Source organism: Homarus americanus, unplaced genomic scaffold (assembly GCF_018991925.1).
Source record: "Homarus americanus isolate GMGI-L3 unplaced genomic scaffold, GMGI_Hamer_2.0 scaffold48016, whole genome shotgun sequence".
Taxonomy (NCBI): Eukaryota; Metazoa; Arthropoda; class Malacostraca; order Decapoda; family Nephropidae; genus Homarus; species Homarus americanus.
Genome location: NW_024755055.1, coordinates 266,663 through 288,242, shown reverse-complemented (window position 1 = coordinate 288,242; position 21,580 = coordinate 266,663). Strand labels below are relative to the sequence as shown.

Below are 21,580 nucleotides of genomic sequence, written 5' to 3'. Positions count from 1 at the left end.
AGGTTCCTGCATCTCATATTGCATCAATTTGAAGGATATATATTTACTTAACTTATTCACTGGATATATTTGGCAAATTCATTTTCTTAAGCAGAAGAACAAGTGTTCATACCTTGAAGATGCTATGGCTGCTTCAAACTATAGATGAGAAACAAGGCCACTGAATGCTGACTGAGACGACAACTGAATTACTTCAGTACTAAATGCCAACCAGCCTCCACTTTTTGTGAGCCAATGGTATGCAATAGATTAAGAATTCTGGTAGACTATCCAAAATGGTGTACCGGTACTGGAATTAAATTTCAGGAGTTTCATTTTTCACAAAAATTTTACAAGTTATATAAGTAAAAATTTTCAAAATTCTTCAAAACAATATTTTACAAAGACAAACCAGTGGATTAATTTCAGATAAAAGTAATATACAGTAATTAATAAGTATATTCACTGTCACAATCCTAAAATGGAGTTCATTTGAAGGAACGGATTTGGAACTCATTATTAAACATGTTTCACACAGGAGTGCCAACTGCAGCATTATGGGTACAATATATGGCTTTATTCCCTGAAGTTGGTCTTGTTTAGTTATTATTGTGGTGACAATTCATTGTTGCTTGGTTTCAGCTGTATACCTTTAAATACATGCACAGTACAGTATAAAACAATCTTGCTACTACAGCTGTAGCCTTCTACTTTACTTTTCTAGATCACTACTTTCCCTCTGCTGTGTACAGTACAGTATTAGGAAACTAAAAACTAGGTGAAAACATTAATTTAAGAATACTGTAAATGAAACTCAGACCCTGAGTTCATATTGATGAACCACTAGTGATGCAATCATGAACACTCACTAGAAGATCCTAAACCAAGACTTCCCTCCTGTTAAAGACCTAGAGATGCAACCAACTCAATCTAAGTTCTGTACAGTATACTATACAGTATTGCTATACTGTACTGTAAACTGATGGACCTGAACTCTTAAATTTCACATGCTAATTATGTACAGTATATTAAAGGTGTATACTGTACAGTACTGTACTGTACTTGAAAGAGAAAGTGTGGAATCTGGAAATGAAGAAATGTTCAGAGGTGTGGAAAATGCTGGCAACTCACGATGGAAGACTGGTGGAATGTCAAACGAGATGAGTCAGACGTCTGGCCATCTGGTAGAATTTCCATTTTTTTCTTACATTTAGCACTCGACATTGCCTTTAGTACTGTTAAACTTAGTTCTATCTCTTTTGTGTTTATTTAAGGGCATTATGAAAGCAAAATAAAATCAATACAGTATTAAACGATAGGTACAATACAGAGTACACCTGGACTGATGTTTGAAGCAGCGGCATCATAGCTCAAGCATCCGCGACCACACTACTTGTACCACATAAACAAACCAACAGGAGTTTGGGAAGATGAAATAATTAATCATGGTCAAGTGCGGGATTTTTACCATAAAGAACATATTTCCAATTATATAATGGTAGTCCATATATAATGTACCTATATCATTGGGGTAATATAGTTACTGTATTATAAATGTTGCCTTGGCATTTCATACTACTCAGTTTGTTTCTAATCTTGTCTGGTTTCTCACAAGCACTGTACACAAAAACATTATTACTGTAATGCAGTTACTGCATGTATTTTGCGTATTATTCTTATCATTGGCATATATTCATGTGTACACCAAAATTTTTCAATAAAAGCAGATTATGTAACAATCTGTCCCATTTTAATATGCTCTGGGGAAGTTTTTTGGAGGAATATATTTCAGCTTTTATAATAGGAGTCTATGGGAGAATGTGCTTCAATTTAAAAAGGAGAATGCCTGGACAGTACAGTACAATACAATGTGTAAAAAATCCTTCTCCATATGCTGTATACATTAGCTACAGGTACAGGTATTTAACGACTTCTCCAGTACTGGCAATCAGTCTTGTTTTATACAGCAAAGTATATACAGTACCTCTTTAATCATAATTTCTGGTTTAGCTACTAGTGAATAAAACATTAGCTAATTCTTTTTGGGGTTCTATTCTGTGTATCATTGCATCACTGTCATTGAAAAAATACAGAAAAAAGATTAATTTGTAATTTTTGCAAATATTCTAGTCACAATGTACGGTAGAAAGACCAACACTATATAGACAATCTCTTTCCAGTTGTAGATGTTCATTCTCTACAGCCAACTGTTCTGACATCTCTTCTCCAACAATGTCCACTGGCATCCTTTTGGTATCAGCCTGAGGCATTGTACACTTGTTCAATAAGCTGTAAAATAAAAACAGGATTATATATTGTACATGTATGATAAAAAATACTGGTATTTTTAGTTACCTTTTCCAAACGGTCAATCTCTTCTCTCCATCGGTCATCTCGTGGTGATAGAACAGGACTGGTGATGTTCTGGTTAATGGGCCGAAGTACATCATTAGGTGAGCCACTACCAGAGTTTGGACTTAAAAGCTTCTCATACACTGATCTGAGAAGCCCTGATGATTCGCCAAGCTCTATTGAGAGCTCGGACAATGGAACGCCTAGTGAACGAAATCTTGGCGAACGAGACGGGCTCATCAGCAGTCTACGACTCTGACTTCTATAGCTACTGTACTTCTGAGGAACGTTTTCCATATTTTCATCAGAAAATTCGTATTTCTTGTCAGCGAGACGTCTGCGACGAAAAACACTAAGCTTTTCGTGGCGCGAATCTGTTATTTCATCTATAAATTCGTACTCTTTTTCGGCTTGCTTTGTCGGAGTTTTTTCACCATAGGAACTTTCACTTGAGCTTCGGAGGACCATTCTACTCTGTTGTTGTGAATGTTGAGAATTAATGGGAAAGTCGTCAGCTATTCCATTATTTCCACAACAATTAACTCCAGCTCGACATCGATCTACATTGCTTGAACTGTCCCTGAGATCAGAGCGGCCTAAACGAGAATCTTCACTAATGTGTGAGCACCTTGTGGAGTCATCAGAGTCGTTGTCAATAAAACAGTCACTCTCGCCATAAAAGTGATAAGGAGAGTCATCAGGCAACTGAAATTCTTTGAGCGTGAGATTACGGGCAACACCCCGCATGGCAGCGTCACTGTTCTGCTGCCCGCAGAGACTTCCACGATTTCTGTTATCACAGTTTTCATTGTCACAGTAATGGGAAACACTCTGGCCATCAGAGACACAACCTCTCTGACCGCCTCGACACTCAACGTGAACACTTACAGCGTCTTCATTTCTAGTCCTTTCTTCACTAGTTGGAGGCAAATTACCTATCAAAATTTCCCATTCTCTGTCTCTGTCTGTCATGGAACTACTACACCCTAATCTACCACCACTATTTAAAGTTATTTTCAAACCACTTGACACTAATCCAATATTGTTTTGTTCTTTTCCTACCTGAGTGATTTCCTCCTCCTCACAACTACTCTGGCCATCAGCCTCGGGATCAACGTCACTGCTGGAGCTGTCCGTCATGTTGTAAACTTTGCCAGATCTTAAGTTTGGTACACTGTACTGCTCACCTGAAACTCTCCTGTTCTTGACTTTATTCTGTTCCCTATCATCATCACTTTCCTCTTCTTCCTCTCTCGCCACCGCACTGATACCGTTTAATCTAACACCTAATATCTCTGTTTCCACTTCTTTCATCTTTCTATCCATATTTTCTAAGTCAACGTTCAACACGTGAATAAAATTTCCAGCATTGAGCACCACAAATCCCTTCCGTTTCATTTGTACACTAGGGAGGAACTTGGGGAAAGGCGGTACCATCTCAAAACTGGTATGAACTGTGATGCCATGCTTAAGACAGCTAAATCGCACACAGCTATTCCAACGCTCTGCCAGATCTGGAAAAAAAGAAGGTATTTACAATTTAGTATAAAAATAGCTACAGTAATTACCACTATCTAATATCCTTTATAATACAAGTAAACCTCGATAAACTGTCTCGTTCCATGATATTACACTTTAACGATGGTCATGAATTAAGACCATCTTGCTATATATGATCAAAAAATTCACTTTAATGATATCCATCAAATACCCAACAATATCCATTGGTTGCATTTTTTTTATCTGTAGTGTAAACCACAACAAGCCTGTGATTGGTTCTTTGTCAATCGCATCTCCCCTCCATCATGTACCTCCACAATATCATTCAGCATCGTTGGCTGTATGTTCACTGTACTAACATTTATAAAGAACTGTGTTATGGTGACTGTATAGGATATTTTCTGTTGTTTTGTGACTGTAAAAAGCTTCACCTCTGTTGCTATGAAAATGATGTGAGCAGTGATGGCTGCTATCATTGTTTTAACGTTATCATTGTTTGCTCTGTTTTTGTGACAAATGCTTTTGCTCTGTTTTTGTGACTGAGGTGACCAGTGTAACTTTGAAAATGTCCGGGAAGGCCAAGGCATCCAAGACTCAGAGGCGAAGCTTGGCATTGTGAATCTGCATGACTCCCCAGAGGCTGTGTGGGAGTCAGAGTGACATCTCCACTCCACCTACAAGAGTCCCCTTAGCCTTGAAGGGGACATGTGATGATGACCAGACTTATTCTTCAGGATGTGGTGAGTGTTGTTTGTTTTCTATTGATTTTGTAAGAGCAGGAATTCTCTGTCAGTGATACATGTGTGTTTGGGGACCGGCTGGGAACATATCCCATTGAACCCCGTGTTATAATGCTCCCTATCTAGCGAAGTTTTGTTTTTTTTCAGGAACCTAACCCCATCGTTTATCAAGGTTTACCTATATTATCAACAGTTTGTGGAGTAGCAACTCCCATGCACAAATGGTTAACTTTACCAAGGACATTAATATAATTCATGGCCACATTACTATCATGCATTATCAATGATGCACAGTCTTAAATTAAATTAATCCAGGAATTCAATAGAGTAATTAGGAATATTTCAATTTTACATTCAAATATACAGGTAGTTCACCTCTTAAATATACTGTACAGTTATAAAAAACAAAACAAGATAAACAAGATTATATATCTACCATCTTCTTCATATGAAGTGGCCACTTGATAACAAGCAGAACAGTTATCAAGAGAAGGAACTGCAGTAATAGTGATGTAACACCTGCGGGTCTGGGAACTGCCTCCGTCACCGCCCTCAATCATGCTGTCAATGGTAGAGTCACAATTTGGGAACTTGTATTATTTATATTCTTCTTCCCACCTTGTGTAGGATGAATCAAGTAGGAGTATTATGACCTCAAAGGCAGGGGGGAAACTGATGAGGAGAATTAGGCAAGAGAACTGTAGAAAGTGACAGGAAGGGGCTAAGTCAAGTTGGAATACAGTACAGTACTGTAGTCAATACAAGGTTAGGAATTAAAAGATGGTAATATTTATTGCAAGCTTGCATCCTGTCCACTGTAAATAAATTTGAGGTATTATCTATATGTTTTATCTCCAACAAATAAACAAGTATAGACAAAACAGTACCACTGATGGCCGCTGGGAGAAAAAGAATGGTGCTCAGATCTCTACCAATTGAAGAGAAACTGAAGATATGAGACAGTAATGATGATGGGGTCTCCAAGAATGTTATCTGTGGAGAGTTTGGGCTGAAACAAAGTACTGTTTATGATAGTAGCCAGATTTAAGTGTTCAGTACAGTATACTGTGCAGTACTAGATATACCGTTAAGTGTAAATAAATCTAAGGTGTAATTACTGTATATATTAGTGTGAATATAGGTATTCTAAGTGTAAGCAGCACCCTATTGTCCTCTGCCTCAAGATTCATCTGCTAGATTAAAAATACTGTGTATATACTGTATGTACACTCTTAACTTTATTTCTTTTAAGAAGGAATTTTTCAGAAAATAATGGTTGAAAGCAAGTGAACAACGGGGAGGGGGGGATACATCAGACAGCCTTGAGCATCCATATATAATCCGACTTACAGAGATCTTACTGTAATGATAAAAAATAAATAAATATATAAAATCTTGTGAGGATACTAAGGAAAGGGTGAAGCACTCATGGCCATGGCCTTGTGGTGAGGCAAAACCCTTCACAAAATCATCCATTCCTGTAATATCAAGACTTGCAGGGTGCACCAGTGAGATATGTTTTTCAAGTACATATCTTTTAATTTACTCCTCAAAAAAGAAACAAATTGAGTGCAATTGTAGATAATCCATGTGACATAGTTCACTCCTTTGTTGTTTCAATGCAATGAAAACCAAAGTCATTTATTTGGTTGAAAAGAGATGACTTGAGTTTGATAAGCATGAACACTTCCTCAACAAGTACACAGTATACAAGAGTACACACACTGTTGTAGAAAAACAAAAGAAACTACTGTAAGCTATTAGTGAAGGGCCATAATTGTAGAATATAAAGTTGAAATATATTAACAGCCTCTGCCACAGAATGAGGTGGGGAATAATAAAATGGAAGGGGTACAATATTTTATCTTAAAATGTGCAGCAAACCACTAATTGGAGCTCCTGTACAGTGCTAATGTGGCCATTGAAAACAAACAGTAACATTTGAAAGGAGATTCTATAAACTTTCCAATCACAATTAAATATTTTCAGTTCAGATGGCCAAACTGTTCAAGGTAACAAATTTTCTTTAAATACGGCAGGACACAATAAATGACAATAAAATATGATCAGTTATTTAACATTATTGTACTCACTCAACAAAGCTCAAATGCTGCTCTTACCTGCAACCATATACAAGGATTTTGGACAAATCTCTTGGCCATTGACACAAAGAGATGAAGAAATTTTCATACAAGCTCTCTTGTAAATCCTGGTCACCAAAGAGCATCACTTCTGCCACTTTTCGTAAAGGAGCATAAGGAACAAATACCCACCAGTGTAGCCGATATCTGTTGACAAGAAATAAGACTGAGTAAATTAATTATATAACTTTGTTGTGTGCAGCAGAAACTGGATAAATCATGAGGTTACAATCCTGCATCTCTCACAATGAAGAGCTCAGTCAAAATACTGAATACAGTACAGAATATATAAATGAGAAAATTGGTTATGTTCAACAGTTGTCTATTTCTCTCTCTTAATTTTTATTCTTATCTGTAGTCCTAGAACTACAGAATGCTTAATTACTAACTACAACAACAAAACCTGTGACAATATAACAAAAAATAGTAGTAGGGGTAAGAAATCTTTACTGTACTGACAACATCAGAAGCTAAACTGGCACAATAATGCAATGATAACCTCCTGGGGTCAATATCCTGCCACAACTTACTACACAAATTGTATTTCAAATATGAACAGATATTCTATAACAAATGTATCACAATTATGAAGAAATAACACCTCAGGCTCCCTGCTGTTACTAGAAATGCATCCAACTATACCGTACTACTACATTAGAAAGATATACTGTACAGATCCTGGTATTGCCATGATGCATCCATCTGATATGTTATTACCCACGATTTACCCAGTTTTTATTGTATATTAATTAACCTTATGACTCTGCAATAACATTAGATAAACAGAGGATAATAATTTGGGTACTCTTAGGCCTTAGAATGACAATGCTGATACAGTACATATAGTAGTCAATCATCGCTGACAAATACAATTATTGTTCGAGAGATCTTCCCATGTATGCCTCTTGGCCTCTTCATTCCTTCTGGTAACATGTTCAGATGAAACAGTCATAACAGAAGATATTAATTTATTTCATAAAAGGTAACTAAAGAATATACGAAAGTAATGCAGAATTCATGAGTGTTCATACATGAAATGGCTTTCAGTGCTGTACTTACCTATGTATCATCTGCAGTGTGTGGTCGTCAGTGTCACAAGAGTGAGTGTAAGATAACACAAACTGGCCACACTTTGTGAATCCCAAGAACACATGCCTGCCATCAGAAGAATACACTACATTAAGATTTGTATTTCTTAGGGACTCCTGTAATAGTATGGTAGAGTAAAGAGACTAACAATAAGAGTATACAGCAGTTGGTGTATATGAGTGAGGAAATATACAACAGGAGGGGGGCAATGCAGTATAGGACAAGGAATAGGGTGTGAAGAACAATTGCCCTTTTTTATTATAAAGTTGGAGGGCAGAGGATGGGATGAACCAGCCACAGTTTGTCCTCCTACTGTGAGCAGTAAATTTACAAGTCAGTCAAAGGCATAAGTGTACTGCCGCTTTTATTTATCTATCCCGCTGCTGTCACCATTATATAGCGACATAGGTCCGCATCACACAGTTATGCCAAAAGTATCAGCAGCGGGATAGATAAATAAAAACTGGCAGTACACCAGCCACATGTGTGTAAGGCAGCACACATCACAGGAAAGGGCTAAAGCAACAGGCAGAAATATCACACAAACTTCCTCACATCCTTAACTTGCATATACTGTACTTTACATAGTGAATCCCCAACATCCGGAAAGACTCATAATGCTTAAATTAAATTAACGGTGAATATTGAGTCGACAGGCAGTGAATGTACTTCCCAATCAATAATAAATAATCTCCAACACTCTTACCCACATTTTTCATACACAGTGGCTGAAACAAAGAGAAACATTCACTCCCCTTAATCCACTGTCATTCCTTTTAGCTACCTCACCAAATGTGTTCTTATGTAGTGTTCCCATTGTACAAAAAGTCCTCAGGCTATCCATCTAGTTTACTGTACTATCATCATCCTATACGTACATCACTTCAGTAGAATGTCCTTCCTCAAAAACCACTTGATGCCATGTATTCTGATCATGTACACAAAATTCCTTCTTGAAAGTCCTTCCACCTCCCATCTAGTGCTTCCCTCACCCATCCTCTCTTTAATATATCCTACCTAACTAATAAGAAGTAGCATCACCTCCAAAAGTACAGTACGTAATAGCCTAACCTATGGTATATATTTCCTCTCTCCAAGAACCTAAGACAGGACACAACTGTGCAGTACAGAACAAACAGTTTGGGCAGAGTGAGGCACCATACTGAACAGTTATCAGCCCTTGCAACTAACACACAAATGATGTTATGAAGGGGTCTTAATACAGTACAGTATATAAGGGGTAAAAATTCCAATATTGAATGGTCTCAGTAGTTCCTGGACCTAACCTTGATTTTCTCTTTACAAAAGAGCATTTCAAACCATCCATTACCTGACCTTTTTATAGACACCAGTTCACATAAAACAAGGTTTACTGAACTTATTAACTGCTCACTTTTTATGGTTGGTAAAACTTTCAAGAGAAGAAACAAGAGAAAGAAAAACAAGCAGTAAATAGAAAACATAAAGATAAATTTCACAAGTGAAGTTTTGTGAGACTCTTTTGACTCACAAAATGGAGCCACACACAGGGGTTTTTCCCTTTGAAGTGACTATCAGCCATAATGATATACCTGTACTGTACTGTATTAAATTGACATTTGAGCCGAGTTAAGTTGTCTCAAGCTCAAAATACTCATATACTGTATATGATAATACAAAAGCTTTAACTTTAATGCAGTTTATCTTTACACACACCTAAATTCATAGACTGTATCACTCAACATCTTTAATCTGACCCATTTGTTGAAAGCTTTGTAGCAGTTAAGCCACTGCTCCCTTGATCCCCAGCCTCTTCAAATCCTCTTAGGGCCATGTATCTAGATGCTTAACAAAAATGTGTCAAACAATGAAGGGGCACTGACCCAGCAGCAAGAGCAGAGGGAGGAGCCACTTGAGCCAAGGAGAACGCCAGGCGGTGAGGCAGCTGATAGAACAGCCTCTGCCGTGGACGAGTACGTGTTTGTCTTGTCTCCCCATACAACTGGAAAGAAAAAATGAAATAATAAGCATTAAATAACAATCAAAGTCCTTATCAGCATGAGCTTAATGAAATAAAGTGTGACAAGTGTAATGTTGTAAGACTGTGAAACATGAGTAATTAAAGAGGATGACACACATAGGACTGAGCGAGTGGATATGAAAATGCAGAGAAGGCTGTATAATGTGACAATGAACACACCCTGCAAAATACAGTGTACTTAGCAAATGCTGCAGCTTCTGAGAATGGGGGGGGGGGTTACTACGAAGAGCAGAGACGTTACCGAGAACAAATTCTGGCTTGAATGTCATGTACACTAATACTGACACGTTTCTTGATAAGAGAGAGGAGTTTGAAACACTACTGAAAGTACACCAACCAGATATTGTAGGAGTTGTAGAACTGTTGTACAAGAACAGGAGAATCAACCCAGAGGAATTTGAGTTCAGTATTGCCGGATATGACTCATTTACGAACCTTTCTCAAGAAACTTGCAAGAGGGGTGTGGTTATCTATGCTAGGCAAGACCTTAGAGCCAGCCAGGCGAGGGTACAGGGAGAGGATGTTTTTGAAGAGTCCAAGTGGTGTAAAATTAAATTAAAGGGAGGGGACTTACTTATCGTCGGGTGTATCTACAGATCCCCAAACTGTGGCCCACTAAATCAAAGGAACTTAAGACCTTAATAAACAACGCGGCGATGCTCAACCCTAGCCACCTCCTTATCATGGGGGACTTTAACTATGGCGACATCGACTGGAGAAACGAGTTCACCCCGAATGACTTGAATAACCCTGCTACTCTTTTTGTAGAAACTCTGAGAGATAATTTTCTGTTCCAACATGTTAGAGACCCGACACATTACAGAGGGGAGCAAACACCCAAGCCACTAGACCTCATCATAACAAACGAGGAGGGTATGGTGGCCAAACTGGAACACCTTGCCCCAGTTGGCACCAGTCACCATATAGTGTTGTCATTCAGATTTAACTGTTACCTAGTTCAGGATAAGGCCAGGCCAAGGTGCAAATATTACAAGGGAAATTACAATGGGATGAGGGAAGAGATGAGGGGTATCAACTGGCCTGACTCATTAAGGTACAAGAACGCAGACACTACGCTGAATATCATAACTAGTAAAGTGACCCATTTGATCGATAAATATATACCCAAGACCAAACCCAGTGCTTCTAGGAATACGAGGGGATCCCTACACATGAACCATGCGGCGGTCGACAAAATTAAGAAGAAAACCCAGAAATTCAAGACGTGGGTTGGGTCAAACGATGAGCAAGACAGGAGGATGTATGCAAGAGCCAGAAACCAAGCAAAGATAGAGTGTAGGAGGGCTGAAAAGGAGTTCCAGAGGCTGGTTGCAAGCGAGGTCAAGTCAAACCCAAAGGCGTTTTACCGCTATGCAAAGTCGAAATTGAAAACGCGAGTAGGAGTATCAGACCTGAGGCTTGAAGATGGTAGTTACGCAGATTCTGACCAGGATAAAGCTGAGGCATTGAACAGCTTCTTTTCCTCGGTGTTCACAAGAGAGGATGCGATTAACCTTCCTGCGTTTGAGGACAGACGGTTCGACACAGCACTGACCCACATTGTGTTCACAGAAGAGGGTATTAGAAATAAACCGTCAAAGCTAAAGGTCCATAAGAGTCCCGGCCCTGACATGGTGCATCCTAGAGTGCTAAGAGAGCTGTGCAACGAGCTTGCTGAGCCCCTGAAGATCCTGTTTTGTAAATGCCTGGATGAACAAAAGGTCCCCAGTGAATGAAAAGTGGCTTATGTGAGTCCTATCTTCAAGAAGGGCGATCGTCACTCCATGAACAACTATAGACCGGTGAGCCTGACCAGCATAATATGTAAAGTACTTGAGAGTATTATCAGAGATGCCGCGATGGAACATCTACTACGAAACAACCTTGTAAAGGATTGCCAACACGGTTTTATGCAGGGGCGTTCCTGCTAAACACAATTGCTCAAGGTATTGGATATTTGGACCCATATTCTGGAATGGGGTGGTAATATCGACAATATTTACCTAGATTTTGCCAAGGCTTTTTACAGTGTACCCCACGAAAGGCTGAAAATCAAACTGGAAGAGTACGGAATTCGGGGAAATGTCCTAGCGTGGATAAAACACTTTCTACACGACCGCAAGCAGTGTGTGGTGATTAATGGCACAAAATCATCATCCGTACCTGCCACAAGCAGGGTACCATAGGCAGTGTATTGGGCCCGCTGTTGTTTGTTTGTTTCATAAATGACATGCCTGACGTTGTACACTCCTCCATACAAATGTTTGCCGATAACGCCAAGTTATTTCGGGAAATTAAGAACCACGCGAACTGTGAAGAGCTGCAGAAGGAACTCTGTGGGCTCCAAGAATGGTCGAAGAAATGGCTGCTGAGATTCAATGTCACGAAGTGTAAGAGGATGCACCTGAGGCGTACCAACGGTAAGGAGGCGTATCATATGTCCCAACGGGATGAAGAAACTGCACTACAGTATTTGAGACTGAATGTGAGAAGGACCAAGGTGTGTATGTTGACGAGCTGAAGTTCTCGGGACATTGCGAGAAGAAGGTAGATCAGGCAAATAAATTTATGGGTCTTATAAGAAGGTCATTCAGATATCTAGACGGTCCGTCCCTCGTAATTATCTTCAAGAGTGAAGTGCTTCCCCATCTGGAGTACTGTCAGCCCGTCTGGTCCCCGAGATATGCTAGGGACTGTCAGTTGGTTGAAAATGTTCAAAGGAGGGCCACCAGACTGGTGCCTGCACTTCGGCACCTCAGCTACCCTGAGAGATTGGAGCGCCTGAACTTGCCTGGCTTATACTACAGACGGGCAAGGGGTGACCTAATTGAGGTGTATAAGCGTCTCAAGGGGCAATACTCAGTCGAGTGTCATTACTTGGAGCTGGCGGACCCTCGCCCCACAAGGGGTCACAGCTCAAGATTGAGGAAGCCGCAAGTCCAGAAAATTGTGAGGGCAAACTTTTTCGGAGTGAGAGTTGTGAACTCTTGGAACAATCTACCAGAAAGTGTTGTGACGGCACCGAGTGTGAGCTCTTTCAAGACAAGACTTGACCAACACTGGAGCAGGTTCAGGTACATTCAGGAGCCGGTGCATGCCCAGTACTTGCCAACAGTGCGTAACAGAGACGTGACCGATCGCCCAAGCGGGTAACGAGTCGATCATTTGGTGAAGAGGATAAAAGAAAAGGAAAAGTAACAGAGACGTGACCGATCGCCCAAGCGGCAAACGAGCCAATCAGTGGTGAAGAGGATAAAAGTAAAGTACTGTACAGGAAACCCTGTTCTGAGTAATGAGGGCAGCTGGATTCTGAGAGCATTGGTGAAGTTTCACAATAGAGGTAGGTTGAGATTGTTTGGGCATGTGAAGGGAGGAGACCAACTGGTTCAAGAGATGCATGAGTGGAGGGGAGGAGAGCCAGGGGTAACCCAAGAATGATATTGGGAGAAGTTGTAAGAATTGAGCTGAGATAAGACCCTGATGAGAGGCTCCAAGATTAAAGACAGCACAGTGTAAATATACCATGAATACTCGCGTATAAGCCTATCTAATGGTGAGTAATCCGACCTGATTTTTTGTCGTCAGATTTTTCTTTTTTTTTACAGATTGCCCACGAGGGGGCTAGTTTATTGGGCACACCCTTACATCCTGTGCAAGGTGAAGCGCAGAAGCATTTACAGCGCCCAACTGGGAAGCATGCGGAGTTCATGCTTGCCTTTATGACTCATGCATTAAGGGCGTAAAGGCCTGAAGGGTCATGGGTTTTGTCAGCAAGTTACATAAAGTGACAGAATGATGAGTGTGTGGGGGGGAAATTCCCGGTACAATTTATCTGTTTATGGCAAAGTGTGGCAGGTCCCTATTAATGTCAAGTGCCAGGCCTGTCACTAGGAGGAGAGATATCTGGTCAGGGAGGGAAGAGGTGTTGGTAAGGGCTGGGGACCTGTAGGAGGAAGTCATAGGGCAAAAGAGGATGTGGTGAAAGAGGGTGTGAGAGTCAGTTGACCACAGAGTTTACAAACAGTGCGGCCAGGCTCAGGGATGCCAATGTACTAGGCGTGGCGAAGTACAGTGGGGGTGGTGGAGGTGATATGGTGTGGTGGGGCAGGTACAGTAGGGGTGGAGGGAGGCACATAGGCATTGACAACATATTTTTTCACACACTATACATCATGTATAATTCGACCCTAGCTTTTGAGCAATACTTGGTATAATCCTAGACATATTTTATAACAAGAGACCAGACTCATCTTGACCACCACCACAACAGCTGACAGTATGAACAGTGTTACAAATTATGAAATTAAGTTCCAACTAAAATTACTCTCATATGTATAAATTTTGCAAGATTCACCTCTAAAAATATCTGTATCTGTTCATTGTAATATAAAAAACTGTAACAATAATGAAAGAAAAAAGAAAAGAAAAATTGAAACAAGTTAATGTGTACACTACATCAGTCTCAGGAATGCTGGCCGCTTGGCCTCGATGCTTGCCCTTGCAATGCAGCTACAATGCCTCTACCTACCCCTAACAATGATCCTCCCACACTCCACTCAGTGTGCTAACTCTAGCGCCTGAAGAAACATTTACAAAAATGCCGGCAGCTTTAAAACTACCCACAGACATTCTTGGGTACATCCAGGGTGTCATCCGCGAATAGCCGAGAACCGCGAAGTAAAAATACGTGAACTTGGGGGCATACTGTATACAGAACGATCAAAATCCCAGTTATATTCCTGAACAAATTAATTTAAAATTAGCCCCAAGTAATTCCTGGGCCACACTAGTCACCAGTAACAGCCAGCATCAGTAAAAGTGTATGTTATGTATGCTTCCTGTGTATATTTCTGCTGCATATTTAGTACTCTCTTTTATATACCCCTTACATTGTCACAAAGGCCTGCAGGAAGACTCTCGGACGGGAAGAGTGCCCCAAAAAGAGTGTGTGGCACTTAGTATAAAGGAAAAAGTAGAGTTACTACAGCAGCTAGATAAAGTTGCCTCGGTAAATTTGCTGTGTGACAAATATGGTTGAGGAAACAAAAAGATAATTTTTTTAAGCTTTACAAGGATAGTGATGCAGCAATATTAATGGCAGCATATGTGATATGGTGATGAATGAAAACTCAGATAACCATAATGATAATGATGAACAGAATATTAGTGTAGAAAACAAAATCCCTGTTGACAGGATGATAAGCCTTACTGAAGAATGGATTTGTGGCACGGAACAGAGGAGCTTCATATCAGAGCGACAAATAATGTCTGTCTATAAAATTAAAGAACACTTGCTCCACGAAAGACCAAAACATATGAAACAACTTATGTTGCAAGAAATGTTTCAAAGTGCCTTTAATCAAACCTCTATAGAACCTGAGTCTTAGCCCCACCCTTCAACTTCTGGCACCTGTGTTTCTACAGTTCCCCAGATGATGCCTTGTAATTGAGGCTAACCCTGTATCTCATTATCCCTAGAATTCTCAATTTTCTTTTAGTATATGTAAAAAATAATTAAGCCTGACGTGTTAGATTAAGTTAGGTTACCGGTAGTTTAGGAAAGGTAAGGTTAGGTTAGGAAACTTATGGTGCAAGTGCACTGCCAAGTTTTATTCACAAATTCAGAGTTTTATTTACAACCACAACACCATTATGTGGAAACTGTATTTCATAAAATTTAATCTTCCCATGACTGCATTTCTTTATTCGAAAGTTATCTGGGGATTACAGTATTATTATTATAATTATTATTGCAGGTTTTTTGCTCTGTTCTTTTTCTAAAAATAATAACATTTGTAGCTTTATGTTTTAATTTGCCTGTATGTGAATATAAAACAAAAATTTAAAAAATTGCACACACTTGGAAAAACAATTCATAAGCTAAGGTGTTAACCAACCCAACATATCTTCATTTTGGAAGTGGAATATTGGAAATAGTACAGGGTAGATAATAACAATTTCTCTTCTATTTTTTTTAATCTTTACACATGATTTTAATTCATTTTAGGCAAGATGCTCCAAATTATTGTGTCCTATACAGGAGTGAGAGTTGGAAAGTCACAGCAGCAAGGACTGGCTCCATCTTGATGCACTTATGGTACTGTTAATATGGCCACTAAGACCTGACACAAACCATAGCTTAGTGCAGTGTGGCAGAACACGAGCCAAATACTGTAGTACAGTAGAACGTCGATTTAACGCGAATCGATTTAAAGCGACGCCCACAATTAAGGACAATGTATCAATTTAAACCGAATCTTTCCTATTTTACGCGTATCAAATCCGGCACGTCATATGGAAATACACACTATTTTAAGTTTTGTGCCTAATGTTTCCTGCCAGACGCCTCTCTGGGCACACTACAAGGCTGCCCGCCACCCTCCCGCATCCTCAGTTCTCGCGCTGCCGCTCTAGTGAACGGACATACTGTGACACTATCTCCTTCTACCATGTACATCAACCATTGCCACTATGCCAAGAAGCCAGTCACTACATCATTAATTGCCCCAAAGACCAAGAAATCAAGGCAAGTAATTACACTGGAGCAGAAAAACAAGGTGCTGGAAGCACTGCAGCGAGGAAATGGTGCTTCAAGTGTGGGGCACTAATTTGGACTATCGGAGAGCTCTGTCCACACTATCAAGGTCAACGATAAGAAAATTAGAGCAGATGTTGCCAAGGGTAAACTCCACCTGAAGTCTGCTATGTATAGTGAGATGGAAGATGCACTGAAGGTATGGATAGAGGACATGCAGCGCCGAAAACTACCTCTCACTGGCCCCATGCTGCAAAACCAAGCCTACAGAATACAGTCTCAGATGCTTGAAAAGGAAGGGAAGTCCATCAAAGACAGCAAGCTCACAGCAAGTACAGGCTGGCTGTACAAATTTATCAAAAGGACTGGGCTACGGAATGTGACGCTTTCAGGTGAAGCTGCATCTGCCGACGCGGAGGCTGCTGAGGATATGAAAAAAGTCAAGAAGGATATAGTGTTAGAAAATGGTTATTCTCCTTGCCAAGTGTGGAATTGTGATGAAACTGGACTGTATTGGAAAAGAATGCCCAAGAAAACCTATCTAATGAAGAACGAAGAAAAGGCACCAGGGTTCAAGTTCAGCAAGGACAGACTGATGATTCTTCTCATGGCCAATGCATCAGGTACCGCAAGATGAAACCACGCGTCATCCACCATCAGCTAGACCTCGTGCCTTGAAAAATGTGCCCATCCCAAAACTTCCAGTAATTTGGCGATCAAACAAGAAGACATGGATGACTTCTGATATTTTTGATGAGTGGTACATCAGCCATGCCGCCCCATTCATCAAAAATGTTAAAAAAAATTGAACCTTAGCAACAAGGCCTTGGTTCTCATGAACAAAACATCTTGCCACTCCAAACACCTGTGCAGTGTGAATAAGGACGTAAATTTGACCTTCTTCCCTCCAAACGTGATTTCACTTATTCAATCACAAGATGAAAGTGTTATTGCCTTGTTCAAGAGATATTATCTCAAGTTTACCATGAAGCAAATGGCTGAAGCTATGAACAAGGAAAAGAATATGACTGCAGCAACGTTTTGGAAGAGCTGTACCATTAAAGATGCCAAAGCTAACATCGCACTTGCGTGGAAAAGTGTTTCAGAAACTGCACTAAATGGAGTGTGGCATAGTCTGTGGCCTGAGGTAGTCCATGATTTCAAGGGCTTTGATGAAGACGAGAACGTGAATGACATTCTGAAGCTCGTTAAGGAAGTGAGAGGTGATTCAGGATTTCAAGAAATCCAAGAAGAGGATGTGAATGAACTGTTTGTCAGCATGGAGGATCCTCTCACTTCTGAAGAAGTCTTGGAGATGGTGGAGATGGCGAAGAGAACACGAGGAAGAAGAGGAAGCGACAGACAAGCCCCAAACAGCGAGGAAGGAACTGACAATTCCTAAGCTGAGGGAGTTCATGCAACACGTCACTTCTGCCACCCAGTCTGCACTGCAACATGACCCCGATATGGAACACAGTATGCAAGTGGTGGAGGCGTTGAATCGGGCTGCATTTACGAACTCTCAGCTGCTCGCTCAGAAAATCACCTCATTCTTCCATCCATTATCCTCATCAGGTGAATTTGTTATGAAACTGTGTGTTATGAAACTGAGTGTTTATTGCTTGGAAAAATAGATATTAAATTTTGGGTGTATGATATGTAATAATTATGAGGTAAAAATTCAATAATTTAATGAATATTTTCCATTTCTTCAGCTCCTGGGGTAGCTGGCCCATCTGTGTCTGGGCAGACACGGCCGTCATCCAGTGCTTCCCGCGTGTCAGGTGCCTCCACAGCCATATCACTAGACAGTGAAGTGGATGATGAGCTGGCTGAGTTGGGCTCTGCATCTTCAGAGGATGACTTGCCTAACTGAAGGTGGGTGAAAATCTATATTTTATAACAAAAAGTAATGATAAACTAAGTTGAAAGTGAAAGTGCAGGGGGAGGGCCAGTGACGCGAGGCAGCAGACAGTACCATCCAGATCTCAACTCAACTGCAGGGAGTGCTTGCTGCATATATATCATTACGCCATATATTTTTCTAACATTTATTAGTTAATAAAAGTCTTTTTAGTATTTTGTGTTTCTCTCAAGTACCAAACTGAATTATTCCATTAAAACAACACTTCGATTTACTGCGAATTCGACTTAAAGCGACCTCTCTTGGAACGCATCTCGCGTTAAATTGACGTTCTACTGTACTGTAATAGGCCATGGTTGACTTATCGGTAATCTTTACCTGAGATCTCATTTAACTGTGAGGTCAAGTCCAAAACAGGGACTATGCCCAAGGATTGAAAAAGAATGGGTGAAGAAGAGATGGACAAAATGAAGAATGGAAAGGTGGCAGAAAGTTCTGGAATAGTTACAGATAAGTTGAAAGCACCTGACAATGCAGACATGCCAATGGTGGCCAAATTAATTGTATTGCAATAGTGATGAAATGTATTGTTCCAGACAATGCTCTTGAATGCAGAAACTACAGGAGCCTGAAGCTGCTGTATCAAGCTATGAAACTTGTGGAACGAGTTATCAAGATATTGATAATGGAGAGAGTAGACTTAATGAAATGCAGTTAGGTTTGTGCCAGGTAGGAGGACTACAAAGGCAATTATGGCCAGGACACTACAGGTATATGAGAAATACCTATGGAAGGAGAGAAAATTTGTACTTCATATTTATAGACTTCGAGAAAGGCATTTGAAGAGGACAATGATAAAGCTAGGGGTCAAGGAGTGCCTTGTTTGAGTGGTTATGACATTACAGTATGGCCGGAAAACCTCTGTGAGAGTAATCGGTGAGGAAAATGAGCTGAAAGTAGGAATCCATCAGGGGTCTGTCTTCAGCCCCTTACTGTTCATCATGGCAATGGAGGCAATATCACAGGACTCTACGACTGGCCTGACCTGGGAGTTGTATGCTAATGACTTAATGCTGTTGGCAGATAGCAATGAAGTGGCAATGGAATAATTTAAGAATGTGCAGCGAGTGTGGAAGGTGGATAGCCCAAGAGGTACAGTGGAGTAGATTGCAGACTGCATGATGTTGACTTTAAGTTAGCTGCATGCACAAGTAACTTTGTATCCATAGAGAAGCTGGAGAAACTCATCATTGGGGATATGTCCTTGGACTGTGTCAATGAGTTCTGTTACCTTGGTGACATGATCAGTGCTGAAGCCAGATCAGTTGTAAAAGTCACAAGTGGATGGAGGAAGTTTAAAGAGTTGCTGCTTTTCGTGACAGCAAGATTTATGCAGCTGGTATGAAATATGATAATGTATGACAGTGAACCCTGGCCATATGTTCACAATGATGAGAGACTGGGAGTTAATATCAGGCCACAGGTGTCTAAACCTTTACCCAACATGACCTATTTTTCTCCGCATGAGCAATAAGGGTTAGGTGTAAATGGGACTGTCCAGTATGGGCCAGTAGACCAGATGCAATTTCTTCCATTCTTATGTTCTAAGTAATACTAATAAGAACATCATTCTACTCTGTGTTTCATAAAAATGGTGAGTATGACTACTGATGGAAGTCCAAAATGTTAGGTTGTTGAAAAGAAGTAAATCTACAGGGAGCAGCAATGTAAGCTTTGACTATTTTTATCCCTGCATGATTTAATGATTATTTCTAGTGTATGAAAGTAGCCTCTGATACCAAGTGAAGAGAGAACTGTAAGGAACAGCTGATAGCAGTTTCATAAGTTCAGTACATCACACTTCTTATGTCAGCATGCAACTGGCGTGAGATGTATGGCAGTGATACACGGGTAATTAAAGTGGATGACATATGCAGGCTTGAACAAGCTGAAACGAGAATAGTGAGGTGGATGTGCAATGTAATACCGAAAGACAGGAAACCCTAGCCTGTTCAGAGCAAAGAGGTAGGCTGAGATGGTTTGATCATGTAGAATGAATGGCCAAGACCAACTGGGTCAAGAGATACAAGAGTTTGAACGTGGAGAAGAGGAAAGACAGGGGTAGGCTAGGAATAAGATGGGGGGAGGTTGTGAGAAATGACACCTGAGTTAAGTTATATCAAGAGGCAATGGGACTAAACCACTAATGAAAGAAGTCAATATGGACCAACCATATGTAAGATGACCAAAAACTATCCAAGGAATGCTAGGTTGGGTCTGTGTTGTCTGTATTAACCCACAGCCATTAAAAATTAGATTTTCATATATTCTCACCCATTTCTTCTTTTATCCCCCAATATATTTTCGTTATATACATTAATTCAAACACACCAGCAAATATTTTACCAATAAATATAAAGAAATACAGCCACGAGCCTTTCTTCCACCTCCACCCCCTCACCTACAGCTACAATAGTACCAACTTGCCACAACGTCCCTGACAGTAATTGTACCAGCTTTCACAGTGAAACATCTACAGTTTCTTATGCCAAGCTTGAATTAATTCTTAACACATAACACCAAGTCATGCCGAGAGATTACAGGTCATTTTCTTAGGTTGTTGACATGTTGAACTGCTTTGTGACATACGTATTATATGTAGAAATGATTGTACAGGTTCCTGGCTTTTAAAGGGAAACACAACTGCATAATACTTATATTTAACATTAAGTTTAGTCTATGGTTCATAAAACATAAACTAAAACACTCAATTAATTATTGAGAGAAATACATCGAGACCATTTTCACGGCAAAGATGCTAGCTGCTTCACACTAATTTCCTGCAGCACAGAGAGATAATCGTTAATTTTATAGCACTTACAATAACAAATAACTTAAATACATAGGACGGTCAGTATTTCCCATTAATTCGTGAACTCGATTATAACGAAATTGAGCTTAAACTGTTGGAGCGTACAGCGGTGGCCATGACCATGAGTGGGAGATCAAGGAAAGAGACTCCCGATTTATGCCTAAACCTTATCATTGACTCCGAGCTTACTTCTCTAAAATGTAGTTTCTGCATGAGGTGGTGTCGACCATTTTGACGAAGACCAGGAATCCTCGCTGGACACCCGGTATTTGACATTATTAACAATAAAGTGTGGGCGTCGTCCGTTGTCTCATGGCTCCTCCGTCCAGCGCCGCTCCTTGTGTTGTGATGAACAGCTGATCCAGCCGTTGACTGATGCACCTCTACTAAACTATTAACACATTCATTATCATCCACTGTAACTAAACAAATATATGTCCATTCAGATATAAAGGGTTAACCAATCGGCTTGTTATCGAATATATAAC

The 21,580-nt window shown here is 40.2% G+C and overlaps 1 protein-coding gene across 1 annotated transcript in view; it reads right to left on the bottom strand.

Annotated features, from left to right (window-relative positions):
- The window catches only part of LOC121856187, a 38,313-nt gene extending 16,866 nt beyond the window's left edge, over positions 1-21,447 (bottom strand). The window contains exons 1-6 of the mRNA XM_042351530.1: positions 21,282-21,447; positions 9,664-9,782; positions 7,772-7,867; positions 6,692-6,859; positions 5,008-5,132; positions 2,335-3,845 (exon numbers count right to left, since the gene is read on the bottom strand). Coding sequence (XP_042207464.1) covers positions 2,335-3,845; positions 5,008-5,132; positions 6,692-6,859; positions 7,772-7,867; positions 9,664-9,782; positions 21,282-21,368 — 2,106 coding nt within the window. The 5' untranslated portion in view covers positions 21,369-21,447. The remainder of the gene's footprint in view (positions 1-2,334; positions 3,846-5,007; positions 5,133-6,691; positions 6,860-7,771; positions 7,868-9,663; positions 9,783-21,281) is intronic.
- Positions 21,448-21,580: the final 133 nt, after the last annotated feature.